This window comes from Piliocolobus tephrosceles, chromosome 8 (genome assembly GCF_002776525.5).
Source record: "Piliocolobus tephrosceles isolate RC106 chromosome 8, ASM277652v3, whole genome shotgun sequence".
Lineage (NCBI taxonomy): Eukaryota > Metazoa > Chordata > Mammalia > Primates > Cercopithecidae > Piliocolobus > Piliocolobus tephrosceles.
In genome coordinates this window covers 69,670,263-69,692,050 of record NC_045441.1, presented here as the reverse complement: position 1 = coordinate 69,692,050, position 21,788 = coordinate 69,670,263, and the positions used below count along the sequence as shown (strand labels likewise).

The 21,788-nt window shown below is 33.9% G+C and overlaps 1 protein-coding gene across 1 annotated transcript in view; it reads right to left on the bottom strand.

Annotated features, from left to right (window-relative positions):
- The window catches only part of THSD7A (thrombospondin type 1 domain containing 7A), a 492,664-nt gene that overhangs the window by 84,740 nt on the left and 386,136 nt on the right, over nucleotides 1–21,788 (bottom strand). Inside the window, exons 8-11 of the mRNA XM_026449388.1 lie at nucleotides 16,414–16,648; nucleotides 11,969–12,084; nucleotides 4,156–4,288; nucleotides 2,814–2,917 (exon numbers count right to left, since the gene is read on the bottom strand). Coding sequence (XP_026305173.1) covers nucleotides 2,814–2,917; nucleotides 4,156–4,288; nucleotides 11,969–12,084; nucleotides 16,414–16,648 — 588 coding nt within the window. The remainder of the gene's footprint in view (nucleotides 1–2,813; nucleotides 2,918–4,155; nucleotides 4,289–11,968; nucleotides 12,085–16,413; nucleotides 16,649–21,788) is intronic.

Below are 21,788 nucleotides of genomic sequence, written 5' to 3'. Positions count from 1 at the left end.
ACTGGCAAATATATTCCCTCAAAAAATGTTATTAAAATCTACACTTCACAATGATTTTTTCCTCAAACTATGACATGTATTTTATTTGATTCCATTATATGTTTTATAATTTTGTGTTGGAATGCAATAATCGGGTAGATTATAGGGACTCAAAAGTGATGCAAAGCAGATTTGTAAAATAATAAGTTATATAATTAATATAGCAAATAAGTTTATTTTATATCATAAATGTTAGCTATGACTTTCCTCAATGGATGAATTATATTCATTTATTATTTTAATTATCTATGTTTCAAAATGTTCAAATTGCAACATGATGACACTTGTAATGATAATATAAAACATGTATTTCCTAATAAAATTGAGATTACAAAGAAAAAAAATAGCACTAGTTCATTTTTTTAATTTAAGTCTCTGACCACATAAGTAAGGACAAAGATGAAAATAGCAAGAACTTGGCAGGTTAATAATGTGCAGTTCTGAAAACAGCCATGACCATCAAAGGAAGAAAATTTTGTCTTCTTGCAATTAGTAAAAGATACTTCTACACTCTTCATTTTCTTCATTTCATGTTTCTATAGAAATATAAGCTGTATGAATAATCAGTCTTTCATCTACTAAGGCAATAAAAAGACTGTCTTCATATGGAAGTTAAAGGGATTGTTCTAAATATATTTATGAAGATATCACTTGCTATAATGCAACTTTCACTTCCCAGATATCCTGAAAATGGATAAGATTGCTGAGGTACAGCAAGTTGTTTGACAAGTATGCCAAGATTAGGAAGCACTATGTAAGTACAGGCAGAGAAAGAGACACCAGTAATAGGAAATCGAAAATGGAACAATCAGAAAGATAGGAGAAAGTCACACACAGAAGACGCTAAAGACCCTTTTATCACAGAGGGAGTGAGTAACAGGTATTCAATACAAGGTGGCCACCCAGGATGAAGAATGAACAGTTTTCCGATTTGGAAATGCAAAGGTTGCTGGTAATCACAGAAAAAATAGTTTTTGTGCAGATTGTGTGTCAAAACCCCAAAGGCCCATATGAATACATTCACTTGGGTTATGAACAAACAGAAAGGGGGAAGAAATGAACATTTAATGAAGACAACATGTGCCAAATGCTGTAAGGCTTTTGTGTTCTTAGCCTTAAAGGGAGGAAATGAGTCATCCAAGGTTGTGCAGCTTATACGTCATCGTTTGGAACTGAGGCTGTTTTCATACTTGTGTTGCTTCTACTGTATCTTGTATTTCCTCCAGTGATGTTTTATAAAAATATGGCTTTCATCTGCTTTACCTAATTTTATTTCACATTTTGACCTCTGAGTATTGTTTGTGCATCTACTATGAAAATTCGAATAATCCTAAAACATCACTTGGTCCAAACCCCTCATTTTTTAATCTAAATAAACTGAGGTCCAGAAAGCTGAAGGGATGAGTAAGACACACTGTATAAGTAAAAGAACAGCGACTAAAACTTTTGTTTCCTGATTCCCAAACTCATGCTCATTTTCATTATAAACTCTATATAGAACCCCAAATATATGCAAATCTATGCTTGATTCAAGAAGGAGTTAGTAGGGCATGACAAGAAAATCTCATATCACTCAATTTCTTAAAGAAGGATTTGAAATGGAGGAGAATGACTTTCAGTTCTATACACCTAAGTCTCTATAACTGTAAAGGGAGTCACAGTTATGTTTTACCCAAAGTTGATGGTAGGAGATACATAATGAGAATTATGTAAATAAAAAGAAATCCTAAAATCTACTGCAACTAGGAATTTAAGATTATTTGGAAACTAAGTTTTATGTTTCAGATGAGGACTTCTAAAAGGAAGATTATAAAAATAGTTTTTTTCTTTTACAAAATAGAAACTTTTTTTTCTTAAAAAGGCAGTTTCCCACTCTATAGAAAATGAAGTCCCAGATCAAATCAGCAAAAACTGGAATTCTGCTCTATATGTTCAAATTTTTGTATCAACATGAAATACATAACTACACATGGAAGAGCGAAATATGTTTTTTATAAATTAAAGTTGCTTACATATTCAATTATGTATTGTGCTACGTTTTAAATATACAACAGGAGCTGTATGCTTTAAGTCAATATGAGTAAAAATAATCATGTACCCTTTAAAGACTGAATTTGCTATGTCTGGAAGAAACAACATACTCCAAATCTTGAGTTTATATATTCCCTATAATATCTAGTAAATAATGATGGCAAGCTTGAACATTCTTATTACCCATTTCTGCAAGATTCCATGTTATTTAGTGGTGCAGACTACAGTTAAGTAAATAAGTCTACCATTTAAAAATCAGTACTGAATATGAACAGAATTGTGGATAGCCATGAAAATGACAGAGATGTCATTCTGAGAACTTCTGAAAAAGTTAACTAATTCTATTACATTGTATGTATGCACATATATAATGCATATAGGCAAGGAGGTAAGAATCTTATTGCTTATTAAGGTGGCAAGCAAAATGCTATGGAATACCTTAATCTAAAAACAAACAAACAAACAAAAAAGCTTCAGTGTACCATCTATGTCATAACTGAAAGCTTGGCCTTTCTTTCAGATATAAATAGAAAAATTCAAGAGTTATGAGCTAATGCCAAAGAACATTGGGAACAGTGTAAAAAGACAAGTTTCCATGTACTGATGCTTTGTGGAATGGCTCATAGCAGATTTATATCTGCTTTTCTCTGTTTGCTAAGCAAGGTGTCCAAGTGACAAATGCATCAAAACAGTGGTTAAACTAGTGATGCTGGAGAAATGAACTGTGAAATGATGCCTCCCACCTCTTGCCTGTCGCCCAGGCCCACAGCCTTCCTGTGCTCCAGGGCTGTCTTGTTGCACGCTCCAAGGGACTAATTGGCATCTGCGCCATTTGTGAGTCTTCCACCTACAAGACAAGAACAGAAGCCCAATGGAGAAGAAGCAAAAATGCCAGGCAAATCACAGAGACACAGCAGCATGGAAGCACGACTTTGATCACTGCAAACAGAAATTTATTTAACAATGCTCAGTTCTATCTAAATTTAATTTAGATCTCCACCTAGGCTTTAGAAGAAGTAACATTAAATATAAAAGTACTTTCTCTGGCAGTGAAGACAAGAACACATCATTGTCAAGTTCTACAGGACTCTACAGAGAACATTTAGACTTTTTAATGATTAGGACTTCCAACAAATGCATCAGATGGCCCCAGAAGTGATGTATGCCATTTAAATAAAGTATATTTATTTTATTCAAGTTATGAAACTGTATTCAATTCATGAGTCTTTTGTATAGTGCTCTTCTGGGTAGCATTGTAGGAGTATCTCAGCAACTATAATTATAATATGCTTTACAAAAACAAATTCCAAAAATAAATAAGTTTGAACCAGTAGTTGTCAATGTTCATGGTGTAAGCATACAATTACAGTATTTGTCATCTCAGAACTAAAGACTCATACATTAAGATGGCAAATTTGACAATGTCATCTTAAATATTTATTTTGTGATTACATTTTTCATTCATTGATGCCATAATACGTCATTTGCTGTCAGGACTGCAAATGTATACTACGTCAGATTTCCATTAGATAATTTCTGTCTTAATCATGAGGAGGTAAAATTTCTCTAATAAATTATCAAGATGATATATAGCTTTAATAACTATAATTTTACTTAAGGTGATCACAAATGAACAGAACATCTAAGCATCATTGAAATACAGATGTCATTTCCTGAGCCAGAATGCGAGCATTTATGAGAACACGTGCTCTTTGGAGCAGGGGAGAAATGCTTAGGCTATTCTTCTAAGTGAAAAAGAATTGATTCCTAAAGCATACATGTTTCATAATTATTAATCACTTTTCAGCATTTCTTATATGTTATATCAACCTAAGACATTTCCCCAAACTACTGGAGCTAACACTACACCCTGGAAATTTATACAAGTATTTGCTCCCTGTATATCATTTCAGCAGCAGAGCAGCTCTCCTGAAGAGACAAGAATGGCAGCTACAGCCATAAACATCCCAACTCCATTAAGTCTGTGGAAGGAACAGTGTTGACTTCCTTTCCTTATCCTAGGAAAAATGTGGAGTTGACGTATTTGTTCAGCTCCTCCCTCATGATACATTTCTCTAACCCTACCTGTAACTTTGGCACACTTGAGGTGCCTCGCAGGCCTTCTCTTCATAGAGGGGCTCTGTGCAGTCTCGGCCCGCGTTGGCTGGCAGTTGAATGATGACCCGATGCCTAGACTGCTTCCTGATGCTGGAGTCCCCTGCAATGAAGCAGTTTTTTAACCTCTGTACTTTACACTGATAAGATAACCTCTAAATACCAGTCTGTGTGAAGAAATTACATTACCTCCAGCTACATGTGCTTTGACATCCCTGAGAGGCTTTACCTGGTCTAAACATTTCCAAAGACCATTTTTATCGAAAACCCAACCAACTCCTATTTGAAAATAGAGAAAAAGTGAAGAGTGGAGAAAACAGTTCCGCAGTCAATTAGACTTCCTAAGGTGCAGTTACAAAGTAATTGCTCTTTTGTATAATTCTTTCCCTTGAGGAATATGACAGATCTAATTAATTTATTTTCCTCTACCTTAAATTTATTTTCATGCTATTTTGCCTAGCCCTGTTTATCACATGGGACTCATACACATGTAATGAATCTTAAATTCAGTGCTATAATGTGAAATTTTATTTGTTATTCATTTAATTTGAAATGCATAACTTGTGAATTATTCTGGTCATTTATTATTCATGTTAAACAGTCTAAGATCTTCAATTCAGGTCGCACTCTAAACATCAGGGATCTAAGTAGTAAAATGAAAGTGGTTTCTTAGAGGCAGACACAGACTTTTTAGAGAAGCAGTCAAAATAGCACTAACTACTATAAATAAGAAACTCTAAAGTATGTTAAAAATGGAAAAAATTAAGATATACTTTCAATAAAGACATCAACTTGACAGTACGACTGATGTAAGGATTCAAAAATCTTTTAGTATAAGATCATATAGTGTATAAAACTTGCCAACCTTAATAAAATGTATTTCAACTAACATTACATATACTTTAGGATGAATAGCTGCATGGCACAGGGTTTTACTTACTAAATAATTCTCTCAAGAATTACGTTAATAGAATCCTCCTGATGCATTTTCATTATTTGGAAGATCTTCAAATATTTGATACATAGACTATAGGAACAGAAATATTTTAAAGGATTAGCAGCTCCTAACAATTAACATTTAATCAGAAACCAAATGAAACCTTTTTAAAAGATATGGTGGTGGTGGAGAAAGTATGATTTGATGATTAGAACATTCCCATAATAGAATATCCTTTCTCATTAAGTCAAGGATATTCTTCGGCATGGTCTGGGCAACTGACTCACTGCCATGTTTAGAGAGGATTTCTGTATTGGATGGGAGAATGGATCAGATTAGTGATTCCCAAATGCCTGACTTCATAGGAGAGTATCTTTAACAACAACAACAAATTTCTGGGCCTATACCCAGAACTACTAAATCAGAATCTGGAAGCTGGGTTTGGGAATATGATATTTAAAAATCTTGCCAGGTATTTGGGATGAAGGGCCAGGTTTGAAATCTACTGTAACACATGACCTTGTATGACCTATCCCAATGTAAGATTCTGGTCTTACATGTAACTTTTTAGAATTATTATTCCCATCGTGGGGTGTACTCTGTACTATTAATGATGGCATAACTATTTTAATGAATAAGTGGGATACTACAGGTAATGGAGTAGGGAATTGGGGGCTAGAAGCATTGGGCAGCACAGAATTAAAGTATTTGAAAATATTGTCATGGACTTTTAACTGTAACAGTAGTTTGAATGCCAGCTGCAACTTTCACATGTTAAGTATAATTTACCTAGGGAAGATCTAAGAAATGTCAATAGGATTTTTAATAAATTGCTAATGCAGTCTCCATCTATTATATTGTCCAAATGACCTGTATTTTAAGGCCCAGGTGATAAATTCCTTTCATAATTCAGAGCTAGGGAAAATTTTGTTTCCCTTGACAATCTGTTAAGAATCCATTGTAGTTCTATTTTTTGCTTTGGTCACCAGAATCTCAGAGCTAATTTTCTTCTCAATTGCAGGGGCTTGCCTCAGCTTTGATTTTCTAGCATAATTTTTCTCTCCCTCTTCCTTTTACCCCCTCCCCTATTCACTGCCTGGCTTTGCCCTTCTTTTACAATTTCTATTGCTTTTTTTTCTTTTATGCTTACGATCTGTCCATAATCTGTTTTTTTTTTTTTTAAGTATACAAACTAAATAATCAGACTCATCATTTGTTTAGCTTGGGGAAGCAGGGAGGTTTCTGTTTGCTTGTTTTTTAACGGGGAGGTAAGATGTAAAGGGCTCAAATGGGTTTTTGTTTCCCAGTTGGTCAAAGTTCTTAGAGGCAATTACTCTCCAATCTGCAGAGAGAGAACAGACACAGGATTAAGACCAAGGGATCTGGGGACTGGTGGAGACAATGAATTCAGCATTAGTGGCACCTCATAGACCAAAGCTCCTAGTTATTAACTACCTAGGTGGCACCTGGTGCATAGCCAGGGCTGTTTTACTTGAGGAAGCAGCTACCAAACATTAATGTTTCAATTCTATTTTGTTGATTTGAAAGAAAAAATGTCACTTAGAATACATTTCTGAAACATTCTCTTAACACCTTCTCATCACAAACTCCACAAATTAGTACTAGATATTTAAGACTATGATGACTCTTTTCATGTTCTTAATGGATTCCAGAGTGGCAATCCATTTATTCTTATAAAAAGTTCATATTCCTTAACCTGGCACAGCCCACAGGATAGAGATTGTGAAATGATTAAAGTGGAACTCTTCAAAGCTATGACACCCAGAGAAGAAATTTAATGGGGTTATACAGGAAGTGTCATGACATCCATGTTTTTATCCATTGGGAGGTCTGTTTCTTCTCAGATTGCAGTTAAGAAATTGCTTGTGCACTCAAAGTTACAGCGCTGTAGAGCTCTGGCAGTTATAGAGCCCTCAGATCAGAGAGCAGAAAAAAAGGAAGCTATACATCATACATTGAAAGCGAAAAATGAAAGTTTCCTCACTAATAATTTGAGTTGGCAATTTTGGAATTTTATACCTTTCATCGTCCCCTGCTTGTATTTAGGCTCATTTTATTATATGTAGTTGATATATTTGCAGTGTTTCTATTCATCTGTGTGTTTTCTACCTAAGAGTCACACATAGTAAGTGCTTAATAAATATTTGCTAATGCACAAACACATTTATTTCACATCTTCTCAACTGGATTATTAGTTAGCACCTTCTATTTCTTTCCACCTATTCCTTTATAATGGTAAGCGTGTGGGTACCAATGCTGTGCATTGAGGCTTAATAAAAATAAGCTATCATTTTGTTTTCACTGGAAATAATAAGCATGGGAAAAATAAGGGCACCTGCCTGTGATGTCTGTGCTTAAAAATGCCTATCCAGGATAGGAATGGAAAAAACAGATTGTATATCTAGCAAATAATTATGTGATGATGGGGTACCGAGATTCAGAAGATATGTAATCTCTCACACAGTTATAGCATTTTTCAGATATCTTAAGACATTCAAAATAAATTTCACAAGAGAAATTACTTGATGAAAAGGATTTAAAAGACAGGCAAAACTGATTCATTAAACTGGATATGGGATGGATTGCAGGTTGGAGCAGCACAGTAACAGAAAATTGAAAGGGAAACGTTTCATGCAAGAAGCAAAATGTAAAGGTAGTATTCAGATCTTTGGTGGTAATTCTAGTGTTCTAGTGATTCAGGACATGAGGAATAAGCCTCTGCAATATTACTCCTATCTTTCAACACAATAAATGCAGTGAGAAAAAAAGGAGCAAACAGAATTTGAGCAATTAAGTACATTATTTGATCAAATGTATTGATTTTTTAAAATTAGAGGTACAAATAATTTATATGCATAAATTATTTCTACTTTTTAAAGTGCCCTTTGTCAAAATTTACAAAAATTTGAAAAATACATTAGCAAGTGTACTGGTCTGAGGATTAAACTACGTTCCACTTAATACTGATCTTTGCCAGCATTGATTTTTCAAGGGATATTTTAGAAGAAGGCTGAATAACATTTCAAACAACTCTTTTAGTTCTTCCTGGAATCCTGCTATTCTGTTTTATTTTCTGCAATAGTATTGTGTATTTTGCTTTTTTAAAGTGATTTTAATAAGAAGGGTAGTCCCACATTTTAATAAGCCCAACACCCTTGTAAAATTTAGACTTTACTCGCAGAATAAAGTAAAAAGAACCACCCTATGTTTGAATTAATTTTCTGTTGCTATTACCTCTCTTTGAACATTCAACTTTGTTTAGCATTTTTAGTGTGTGTAAATTGGTATAATTTCAAAATGATACTTGGATTATTTCCATTTCTTACCAAATAATGAAAAAAACTAACCGCATGTCATTGCTTTATTTTCTTCACAACAAAAGGCTAGCTTTCTATAACACCATTGTCTCTTTATTCTCAGTTACAGCAGTCTACAGGCAAAACAGAAAAAGCTTCTTCTAGAGCACAAAGCATCTTGGCACTGCTATCCAACAATGACCCCTTCTATCACTCCCCAGTCTTTAAAAAATTTTTATTTCCTCAATACACCATTGTAGTGATTCTTTTAAAATTGGAGTGCCTAGGTTTAGGGTTTCCGAAACCTTTTGTTCTAGGAGAAGCAACATGAGCTGCCAAATAAAACAGTCAGCACTCATTGCTTGCTCCGGATGACATGACCTGTGTTCAGGGAAACACCGCTCTGCCTCTTAGAGAGCCTCTTGCTTCCAAGAGAGCCGATTCCTGAGTTGGCATTTTTGCACTCCTTTGCCACCACCATCCCAGGAGCACCAGGAGAGAATAGTATCCTAGTGGTACTATGCATTTTTACTTACAGAGGTTTCCTACCTTCTCCCAAGAGACCAACCCAACTAAACCCATTATGCCTCACATGCCAGTCACTCATCACAAGAAATGAGCCCTCCCCAGCTCCAGGTCATTCGTCGTCACCCAGACCCACAGCACTACCTACACACACAACACGATTCAGCTTCTCATTCCTTTTCATCCTCTAGCCCTTCTACCACTGCGCCAACTGGAACACATGGTCTCTCATATTCAGTCTCTTCTGGGAAAGTTTCCTTCACATCTTGGGTTCCAGTGGGCTGGTCGTTCCAAAATCACATCTTTCTCATGGTCATTTAAGGCTTTCCTGATGTCTCTAATCCTCACTTGGAATTCTTTCATGTGGTCCATCTTTCAAGAAGATCTCTTGCACCTCCTTTTCAATATGAGTTTCCTTAATATATTTGTTCTGACATGATTATTCTATTCCCTTTCTTAGAGCTCTGTTTTACCATTAAATTTTGTTATTGAACCATGCAAGTCTTACATTATCTGGGCTGTGCAGAAGAGTTCTATATGTTAAATGCAATTAAAAGCTTCCTTGATGTCTGGGATTGCGATTCCTCTACATGACCATTAGTGTGCTAGTTATATACAGAAATCACTAAATAAGTATTTATACATATATACACAAATAAGTACTGACTCAGTTAAGACCTGTGTAGCATTCACAATCTATTCATTCTCATCTATCTGCTAAGAAGTTTTTTTTAAGTGCTTTATGTGAGTTTTCACAGTGTTTTACATTTTTTATTTTATAAATGATCAAATAGCAAAGAGTAAATCATTTTCTTCATACTGTAAAAATCACAAATTTAAAAATCATGTTATTTTCTTTTCAAGTGTGGTTTCTTATGAGTAAAAATCCTCTATTTTTTCTTTCCTTTCCAGATGTATATAATACATAACAAAATCACAAATGTGTTTTCAAGACCTTAAGAAAAAAATTTATAGGCTATTAAAATGGTTACTAATTCCTGGATACATTCCAATATCCAAAATTATTTTCAAATAAAGGTCTAAAGAAATGAGAAAATTTCTGATTCTTCACTCTTATTAGTGATTATTCTAGAATCAATTTAATAAAATATTTTCTGTTCTTTTTAAAACTTTACTTCCTTGAAATACTTTAGATCAAATCAACTTTTGTAAAAGAGTAATTTATACAATATAAGAAAATATCCAAAATAAGGGAAAGGCAAAGTCTTTGCACTCTCAAAATTTTCACTTAAAATTTATTTTAGACTATTAACAATTTGGTTATAAATGTAAATGCACATGTTTTGGAATTATTAATAAATGAGCATACTCTATATAAACACAAAAGATCAGGTATAAAGGCATCAATAATAAAATTTATAAGTGTGTTAATTCTATGTAATTAATAATGCTTTTTAATTGAATTAATTAATAACAATTGCCACCTATAATTGCCATCATAGGTAAAATATTAATCTATAAGAAAGTACATTTCTATTGCCAACTGTGACCAATGTTATTCAGCTTAAAAAAAATAAAGGAATAAGAAAAGAAAATCTGGATTAAAATGTCATGCAATGACATTGCATAGCAAGTTTATGGCATTAATATGTTTATAAAAGTTAATGTTTATAACTCCTTTTAATTTGCCAAAAGCTATTTAAATTCATTAAGAGACTCCTAAATAAAAATATTTGCAGTGTCTCATGCCTGTAATCTCAGCACTTTGGGAGGCTGAGATGGGTGGATCACTTGAGGCCAGGAGTTCTAGACCAGCCTGGCCAAAATGGCAAAAACCCATCTCTACTAAAAATACAGAAATTAGCCAGGCGTGATGGCGTGTGCCTATAGTCTCGGTTACTTGGGAGGCTGAGGCACGAAAATTGCTTGAATCCCGGAGGCTGAGGTTGCAAAGGGCTGAGATTGAGCCACTGTACTCCAGCCTGGATGACAGAGCAAGAAACTGTCTTAAAAAATAAATTAAAAGCAATAATAATTTTCGATCACTTCTCAGTTTGTGTTTAATTTTATTTGATATTTTGAGGGTATTAAATAGGAAACCATCAAAAGAAAAATCATGTTTCAACTATATAAAAATACAATAATACAGTAAAAGTACCCATTATTAAATTTATAATACCTAAAGGATTTGAATAAATTTTGACAAAGTAGTTATTTGTTAAGCTAGAAGTCGACTCTTAATTAAATCTCTCTAGTAAGTGTTAAGAAACATGAATAAAATAAAATAATAAAGGGAATTTAGAAAAAATTATCTGTATTTGTTGAGTAAGATAAGAAATAGGAGACAGTGTCATTTGTAACACTACAGGAAAATTTATTCAGTTATTGCATAAGTCACCTGGAGGATGTTGATACCTTTCTCATCAACAGTGAGAAAAGACCCTGTCCCAGAGGGTAAAGAAATAATTATCAAAGTATTTGACTTGATACTAACAAGTCTTTGTCTGCAAGTAATAAAAGCAAACTAAGCCAAACTGGGAATAAATATTCATAAATTCCTCATGACACATTACATGTTGGCAGAGAAACAATTTGGCCATTTTTTGTCTTTCTTTTATTCCTATTCTTGGGGCTGCATAATTGAATCTGCAGCAAATCTGGTCCCATGTTATTTTTTGCCATTAAGTAGGTTGAAAGCCATGTGTACTGATAAAAGCACTGTATATCATTTTAAAATATATAAACCACGATATATTCTTTCAGAACTAATGTGAAAGTGAACATTATTAATACAATAAGATTTAGAATCCTTCACTTTAATCCATATCATGAAATTTCAAGCCAGATTTTGGCATAAACCTCACTTGTCTGATTCTAAAGCTATGTTATTTTCTAGAGGGAAACTAACATGTTATGGCATGCATGTCAAATCAGGTTTACATAGTTCTGTGCAAAACTCACAAACATTGCTAGGCCAGAAGACCTCAGAAGTCTACCAAGGGGGTTTTCTAGTGAACAGCTTTCCTAACTCTGCAGACCATACCTTCTTTACATGAAGAGGGGCATGATGTCCAGTCACTATATGGGGTCACAATACAGTCCTTCTTACAAGGAAGCAGACAAGGCCTTACAGTTTCAGGTCGAAGGCTTTCAGGACATCTAGAAAGGCAAAGGGAAATTATTAGGCTTCAACAGTAAGGCAGAAAATCAGATAATTTAATTTCTCTAGAATTTTCACTGTTAAAATTGCAAAACAACTCACTCATCTGTATTATTTAACTTCCAGGAGTCTTTCTTTCTGCTACAGGCAAGAACTATACAACTAAATTGATTGTTTCAAACCGGATCTCAATAAAGCTTCTCAAGGCAAGATGTGCAGATTTACTAATAGCAATAATGCTATTTAGAAACAAATATAACACTTACACCTTATCCTCTTATAATAATCTCTCCATTAATAAGTATTTATATTCTGTTTTAAGAAAAATTTTGTGAAAATTTCAATTATGAATTTAAGGATCTAATTCTATGATATATATTTGTATGACTAAATAGGCTTTTTACCTATTATAAGTTTCCAGGTTATTATACACGTTATTTTTTCAAATATGTATTGTGTAGAATAACTTTATAGTGGAGTGTATTCTTTCACGGTACATGCTCAAAACACAATACTGTATTAAGAACTATGTACTTAATAATACATAAGATAATAAAAGTGTATAAATCAATCTGATAAGCAGTTTTTGCTTTATTCCTGCTTTTACTTAGTGTATCTATTTCTGTTTTCCTTTCCATTAGTCCCTAGTTTTAAATTATGGGATTTAATCTTTTTTATGTTTTTATAAACTACAATATCTTTTTTTGGAATAAAAATAGTGACTATAAATAAAGGTAGTAAATCAGTAGTTTAAAGAAAAATACTGTATGCTTGACAGAAATTATAGTAAAATTAACTATTATTTTTAAAATAACAGCAAAAACATATCATTTATTGGGAACACAAGAGAAAGATAAGGATGAAGAACACTGAAATGTGTAACTTCATATAAGCTTCCACTTCTTAAGAGATCATAGTAAGGTGAGGTATAGGTTTTAAATATACTTATTCAAAATACATTTAGTATATAATTTTTTACACTTGAGCTTAGTTAGCCAAAAGGCTGAGAAGTAATAATTTTTAAATTTCCCAATTCTCTGCATTTTCATGATCTGATGCTACTATTATTAGAGATAAAATGCTGATCATGAGCCTTAACACCAGAAAAAGATGTAGCTTAGAAAAGCAAAATATAATAACATCATTCATATAATTAAAAGTAACAAGTAACTTAGGCTGATTTCTAAGCAATTCTCTTTTGAGGCCATATAAATCCCTGTCATGTAAGCTAACAGGCAATGAAAAAATAATCTAAACAACTAGTATAGTTCTTGCTAAAATAAATTGGCAAATCAGTGGGAAATAAGATTTTAAAATACTTTATATAAGAGAATTCAAATATTTTATAGTTCCAGATAAAACGCCTTTTGTCAAGTAAGTTAATCAGGTTTTCAGAAGTAAACTATGAGTAAAAAAAATCAACATCACTAATCTATTTCCCATAATTTCTTTGTAGTATTTTCCTGATACTTCATTTTTGACATATTTTGTATTATAATTATTTATGTAAATTTTCTTTCTCATACATAAATATTATGCTTTATTCAATTATACAGATCCATGCTCTCCTCTCTTACTTTAAAACCCTACTGTTCATTTGGAAGTAAATTTTAAAATATATAAGATTCAACATTTCAAAAATAATCTTTTTGATTTATCTTGAGCTGAAATTTTCCTAATTTCTATGACTATTCAAAGTCACGGACAACAAATAAATTTAGATTTGAATCATAGAAGCAAATGTATTATTACAATTTAGATTGTACATCAGTAGAATTACAATTTAACCTGCATTCTTAACCAGGGAACATTACATGGCAAAACTCCACATATAATTCAGTTAATTCTTCTGGAACTATGAGATTATTGGTCAGTAATTATGATTGTCAGCACTTTTGTTCAATAAGGCAATTTTATAACTTTAACAATGAGAGAGCATTACTCAGTTGCATGGCCCTCAGATATTAGCCCTGAATAAATCAATGAAATTTACAATGTTATCACTGACAACCTCCAAATATTCTGTTTTAGTTGAGAAATAGTCACAGCAAGATACTTGGCTAACTGTGGAGAACAAAATTACAAACAACAAAGTTGTTAACTGAACACACAAAGATAAATTATACAGCCCAGATTACATTCAATAAAATGAATTTGGACTTCCTTTGGCAAGGCAATTGGTTCAGTCAACATGCTTCTTTTATCCTTTGTACTGTTTGTATTTAGCGTTTGCAGTTTAAATCAAGGAATCGATTTCCCCCCAAATCTTATTCAAGGTCAAATTAAACAGATGTGATAGGAGTTGAAGTTTGTTACCGGGAGGATAGATAAGATCAATAACATTGACTTTACCATTGCACAGTAATCTGTTTTATTAAGAGAAGTTTAAAACAAATTTTCAATTTGCATTTTTTGGTTCAAATATCTAGTACTGGAAACCTTTCACTGAATTTAACCTAGCATGTAGAGAGAAAGGCAATATTTTCTTTTGAATTCACAGTATTTGCTTGATTTTCTAGAATCTTAAAGGCAAAGTGTATCCATTTGATTTAACAAGTCTATAGATATATGCAGGTCACTGAATGAAGGCTGCAAGGGCAAAGCAAATTTTTAATGAATTATTGTGGTAGTATGATGTGGGACTCCAGGATATCCTTCCTACTGATTTAATGCTGTTAATCCAGTAGGCTCTTTCACATACAGGCTTGTACATACGTACATCCATTACTCAGGAAAAATATTTTGTAGCTTATAGAAGTGAGGAAAATGTCAACAGCAACATTTGAAAGGTGATTAACCGTGGGACAGGAACAGAATGAGCTCACTGGTAGAAGTTCAGCACGATAACCCTCATCCTGCATCACAGCAGGTTGGTCCTGTGCCTGTGTAGTGAATATTTCTACCTTTGTTCTTGATCCAGCAAGAGTCAGAATCCTCTAGGACTTGGGACATCTGCTTTTGCTGTTACCACTTTTGAATTTTAATATACTGCACATTAATTTCCTGAGTTAGATTCATCACAGCTTTAGTATAATTTCTATTAAAATATTGGTTTGAGGCTACCTATTAAACATGTGAAATAGTCTTTCAATTTATTCAAATCTCATTGGCATGTTTTCTGTGTTTCCTAATTTCAAGCAATATAAACAAAAATTGTGGGGCAAAATATCCCTAATGTCTGGAACCCTGGCCAGATACAGACATCTCACAATGGGATTCATATTTGCTTCCCTGGAGTTTTTCATGCATCAGAGACATTATTTTCATTTTCCTGGAACACTAAGGAGCAGCTGAAATTCTTAAGAAAAAAACCAATTTCTAATATTTATTGAGTGCTTAGATTACTATTATATTTTTCATTAAATCCTTTCAACAGATTTTGAAAACTGTTAGCCAGAATAAAAGTTAGGTAGCATGCTGAAGATTACACACAATATTTAACCACTTGGCTGAGTATTTAGAAAATATGAGGCCACTTTTAAACCCATGCTAAAAATCGACTCATTTATCATTTCTTACCTCACATGGCTAAGGCGATTTGAATTTTTAAAAAGTATGTTAAGTTTTGAAAAATAGAAGTTTTTCTCCTCAATTTTTTTTAGAGTTGATTTATTTTCTCTACGAATTGATTAGCTCAGTTATGCCATTGTTTTTCTTTATACTTCTCACAAGGCACATATAATATGCCAACTCTCTGGTTCCTTGTCCTCCCCTCCAGCAAAGTGTTGCCTTGTTATTACAGTACTCATAAGCACCCTGAGAATCTGATAGTTTTTCTACTTATAATAACACTCATCCTATCCCAAGGCTCTCTCTTAGAAGTAAATGGTTTTTACTCTAACCACTGAAAGACATAGTAAGTATGCTTCGGTATTTTCCATATAGTGTTGTCTAGGGGAAATGAAAGGCAGATCATACAAGGCTTCTACCCAATTAAGCTAGATTGGACAGCCTCCATAGCCTAGGGGTATATAGGAGGTCATGGATGACCTACACTGCCAGGACTTAGTACACTGTCGTTATTGATCAACCAGGCTTACAGCAAGCACTTCTTTCATTGTCTCACTAGCTTAATAAAAGCAGAAAGTGCTACTATAAAACAGAAAGTAGGTACCAGATAGATTTCTACGGAATTTATGGTTCCCCAGTACAAAACTCAAAGCTGTTATAGTTTTATCAGTGGCTGACTTTCAAAACAAACAAATCTTTCTCTTGAGCACAGGTATGACAAGCATCAAAATATTCCATTTCATGAAGCTAGTGATGCCTGAGCCAATCCTCTGCACAGTTGGCTACATGATTTACTGTTGTCATTCTAAAGCTCTTACTTTTTGGGTCCCACTTGGCCCACATTGACTCGCACACAGATGACTTTTCTTGTCTGCATGCCCACAGAGCAGGAGGCCTCCCCATTCCAAGTTGTAGTTGTGTTGAAGGACGATACTGAGGTGTCCTCAATGCACTGGCCCCAGGGACCAGTTTGCCAGTGGTATACCGTGCAAGGATGCTCATTACAGCTTCGTACCTCTTGCAAAGCACTGCTATTTGGACAGCGAATTCCACCTAAAATATGGACAATGATAGCAGATTAGATACGGTACCAACAGGAACCTTACCATTCTCTGTTCTTTGGAATTAACATGGCTGACAAGAACAATATCTGCCACTTATTTGGCACACAGCTGCACTGCTAGGGAAGCAAATTACGTGTTAATCTTACTTCAGTTGGCATGATCTGGCTTAAAATATAAACTCTATAGTCACATGATACTTGTTTTAGGGGTCTATGGAAGACCTTAAAGAAAGAGGCTGTTGCCCTCCAGAAAAAGTGCAAATGAGATACAATAAGGCCCATGTCATTGCTGACCAGGAGAAACATAGGTACTGAGACTTTGTGGATGGAGAAAATGAAGTGTATTTTCAAATGTTATTGCCCAAGTTGCAAGTCTTAGTTACAGTTTTTGAAATGCTGCTTAATTTAATGTATTAGGTTTTAGGGTGATTAGAAACAGGGATATTAACATGGAATGATACTTCATGATGCTCCAGAGCATTACTGGGAAGGTCACTGAGTAGCAATATCATATTTCTTCAAGTCTAATTTGTATTGACTGTGCAATACACCATCATTTTACATATCTCAAAGAAAAAGAAATGGCTGCAAATTAAACTATGATATAATGCTTTCTGATCTACTTCAATTTATATTGTATGCTTATTGTATAGCTTTTTATGGGTTAGTTTTAAATATTGCTCTTTTACATACATTAAAGGGAAAGGTATTTCTAAAACTTATTTACATTCAGAATCCAAATCTTTCTAATTCACACCCACTGAAGTCTGTATTCTCCTCCTATTCAGTATCAGCTTCTGTGATGTCAAAAGTGCCAACGATGTAGGGTTTCTTTAAAAAGCGTTCTCCCCTTTTGTCTCCAGAATTGTCTTCCAGGATACTGATATGCATCTCTAAGTTTTGATGTTGTAGCATTTTTAATTGCCCCAGAAGGTGTCAATGAGAGTTTTAAGCAAGCAACTGGGATTTATTTTCTTTCCTCAAATGGTCCTAGCAGTTTTTTTTTTTTTTCCAGAAGCATCATGGAATTGCTCCACCAGGAATAACAACAAAGTTCACATGTACGAGCAGTGATGACTATGCCATAACTGTTACTTGGCCACAGAGGTTTTAAAATGATTCCAATATGAGATGCAATTATTCCAGAGATGTTACAGGGTAAAACAGATGATCTTGTAATTAATAGTATATGGTATAAGAGTTATTCTGGACTTTAAAAAAATGTGGTGGCCCCATTGTAAGTATTTTGTAAGTGGCATTTTATTTTACATTCACAAAGTTTCTATAAGCTAAAAATCATTAAATGGATGAACCCAAACAGCTTACATGATGTGACCGTAGTGACAATGAGGAATTTATGGAGGCCAATTTGTCGACTCTGTGCTATTTCTGATGACAATTATGAAAACAAAAATTCTTACATTGTTAAAAGCAGGATGTTAGAAGAATTTACTGCTCACTTTATTGACAGTTTGGTCTGTTGGAACTTATGCAGCCTCTGGACTTCATCTTAGAATATAAAAGAACTGGTTGTAAATGTGGAATGGTGGGAACCCTGAGTGCTCCTCACAAATATTTGCAATAGAGTAAATAGAGGAAGTGTTGAAAATAGTAAGAAGTGGGCTTTAGATTTTAGAAAAGCAGGCTTTGAAAAGTTAAAAATGAGTAAGGAAAGGCAATTCAGTAGCTAGCAACCCTAACATGGAAGATGGCTCAAGAAGTGAGATTTGGATACAAATCAAACATAAAGCCATGGACCACAGCCTAAGCTGATCTTCCAGTATCACTTCCCTTATGATTAAAGACATCCTTTTATTCAGCAAATAAATCAGTAGAAAGTTTATGTGAGAACTCAACTTCAATTTAGAATCATTTATGCACTGTAGAACATAGACTCAACATCAGAACAACCTGCATTAAACAGCATTTCATTAATGTGCTCTGCTTCATGATGGTGGAAACTCTGCCACAGTTCATATCCTATCCTCTGTCACACAGCTCTGTGACCCAGGAAGCCTCCACAAAGGAGTTTAGGATTTGAATAAAATGAATCCTAAAACATTCTAATTGGGCTGGGGAGAATAAGTAAGCTCTCCTATTACCCATTCTTCAAAGTGCTAGATTTATCCAATCTTAACTCTCAGACAAGCTAATTATAGACATAGTATATGTGTATATTTTTATATAATTAATAATGTCTTTATATTTAACAGTAAAAGTACTGATCTTGCACAAAGAATATGCTTCTTGATTTACCTTATTTTGTCCGTAATTATTAAGTATGCTGTTTAAAATGTGATCTTAAAACTCCAAATTGTTTTTGACATTGGAATTGACTGGTTGGATTTGAAATAAAATAAGAAAAAAAATTCCACAACATCAGTATAAAGTGTTGAAGAACTGCGAGATAGTGGTTAAGTTTACAGACATAAAGGTTATTTATTTTCTTGCCCCGATGCACATTAAAGATACATCAGCAGTTTCGGTCTGATGTCAGGATACTTGCACAAATAAACCCCAATGTAGTCTTCATTATAAAAAGAAGATGGCAATTTTGAAAGTATGGTTTGTAGTAATTAGTCATTGCAGCAGCATCATGTTGTTTGGGGGATAATTTTATGGTAGAAAAGTTGATAAGTATAACATTGAATTTATCTATTATTTACAGAAATGTGTAATTCCAGGCTTCTGGGAATATTTCCATAGTATTGGGGAAATTATAAAATGTGACTTATGACAAAATCAGTCATAATTTAAAAAATCCTCTTACATCAAAAAATATGTTTTATACTAATACCACTATTTAGATTTTCTATTATTCCATCAAAGGGAATAACGTTATAAGGCTTTGATAAAATTCTGCTATGTAAATAAACTCCTGTGGTTATATAAAAATACCAGTTATTATGTGAAACTTCTTAGAAATAAAAAAGTGACTTTTCCTCCCCACATCAAGTTCATAAAAGCTTTGTTAGGAGGCATTTGAATAGAGCTATGATGTTTCTGGTTCTGGCATTTATGTCCCTACAATTTAGATGATAAATTTTTTAAAAAGAACCTTATTTAAAACAATGATTAAATACATGCAATATTTATGTGAGATGCTTCAAGGGATACCTACAGGGGTTAAAAATATTTCCTGCTACACTCAAGGATCTCATAATGTAACGGGGAAAAGTAGTAGGGGAGATAAGACAAGCATACAAATGAGTATAATTCTAGACGGAAAGAAATAATTATATGGTGGGGTATTTAGTATAACTGGGATTCAAAGCATTCAATTTCACTACATTTCGGAGTCTGAAAAATGCCTCAGATTGAAAGAGGCACTGAGAAAAGTTTTGAAGGAGTAGGATTTCAATAAGCAGAATTCTGGGAAGGGAAAGAAGGAAAAGACTATAGTATCTAAGTAGAAAAATAAATAAACAGAAGCAAAGGCATGCAGGCAGTTGTGACCTTGGGAATTAACAATATTGACATAGTCAATTGGAGTGTAGAGTTCACATCAGAAAGTAATTGGCACCAATAATAAGTAGCCTAGGCTTATGTTATAAAGAAGCTATTAGTGTGAAGAGTACTATTATCATAGTACTATAAATTATACTTTTAAGGTGCTTCTAACTTTTCCTGCTATTGTAGCCTGAATTCCTTTGACGGCAGAGCACTGCTGGGTGAAAAGTGCATTGGCAAGGATATGCTTTGGGGGTACTGAATTGGAACAGCATTAGCTGTGGGGTACCTCAGGAGATTCTGCTGTAGCACAGCCCCATACACCAGTTTTTCTTTGCAGAAACAGGCAGAAGACTGTCTACTGTGCAGTCTGCATAAATCCTGTTTGACGGTCAAGTAGTGACAGATTGAAGCAGAACTCTCTTTTCAAGGTCAATGGTGGGAGAATGGGGAAGTGACAGTATTTACTTAGAAATCAGAATTATGAGTACACATATATACGCATACATGTAATGAATCTGGTGTTCTGCAAATTTTTCTAGGTAATATGGCTACTACCTGGTTACTACAGTTAAAATCATTTAGCTATAAAAATTGAACAAGTTAAATAAAAATACTCTTCTCAATGTTTTGCATTATAAAATATGACTTCTGAAGACTACTAATTATTTGAGAAAAAAATGACAATTTATTTCCATCTGCATCTATTCTCTGCTTGTATAAGACAGGTGTAAAGACATTACTATTTGGTTGATGAAGTTCTATCAGGTCATATTGAACTTAACAAAAATAAATATTCTTTCCTTTTTTTGTTGTTCTGTAAGAATAATTAACTATATCATGAGAATTACCAGAAATTGTTATACCCAGTGGGAAACATTTAAAAAAATAATCTTTTCCTTTTTACATGAAGTTTGTTAGGATCTACAATACAGGTTCAAAAAATTGAGAAAGCTAAAAATCTAACATTAATTTTTAATTTTTTGTTCAAGTTCAATTTACTATTAAAAAATATGCCAGACTTAAGTATTAAAAGGTTGCCTCCCTTTAGAATTTCCTAACATAACTTTAAAACATTTTTTGAGACAACTCCTACAGTTTTTACAATATTTACATGTTAAGGTAAGAATATTAAAAAGTGAATTGCCAATTTTATTTAATCAGAAGTCAAGCCTCTCGAAGATACACACACACACACACACACACACACACACACACACAGTTTTTTTTTAAGTGTAAAGAACTAATTTTACCTTCTCCAGTACATTAACTATCACCAGTTGCCAGTACTTGTGATTTGGTTTCCAAATGACATTTCAGTAATTAGAATTTTATGACAATTTTTGTATGATAATAGGTTATATAATGTTACTCAACATTGTGTAGAAAGCGCCAGGAATGGTGGCTCATGCCTGTAATTCCAGAACTTTGGGAGGCAAAGGTGGGCGGATTGCCTGAGCTCAGGAGTTTGAGACCACCCTGGGCCGCACGGTGAAACCCCGCCTCTGCTAAAATACAAAAAATTAGCCAGGCATGGTGGTGCACCTGTAATCCCAGCTACTCAGGACGCTGAGGCGGGAGAATTGCTCGAGCCTGGGAGGTGGAGGTTGCAGTGAGCCAAGATCGGGCCACTGCACTCCAGCCTGGGCAACAGAGAGAGACTCCATCTCAAAAAAATTG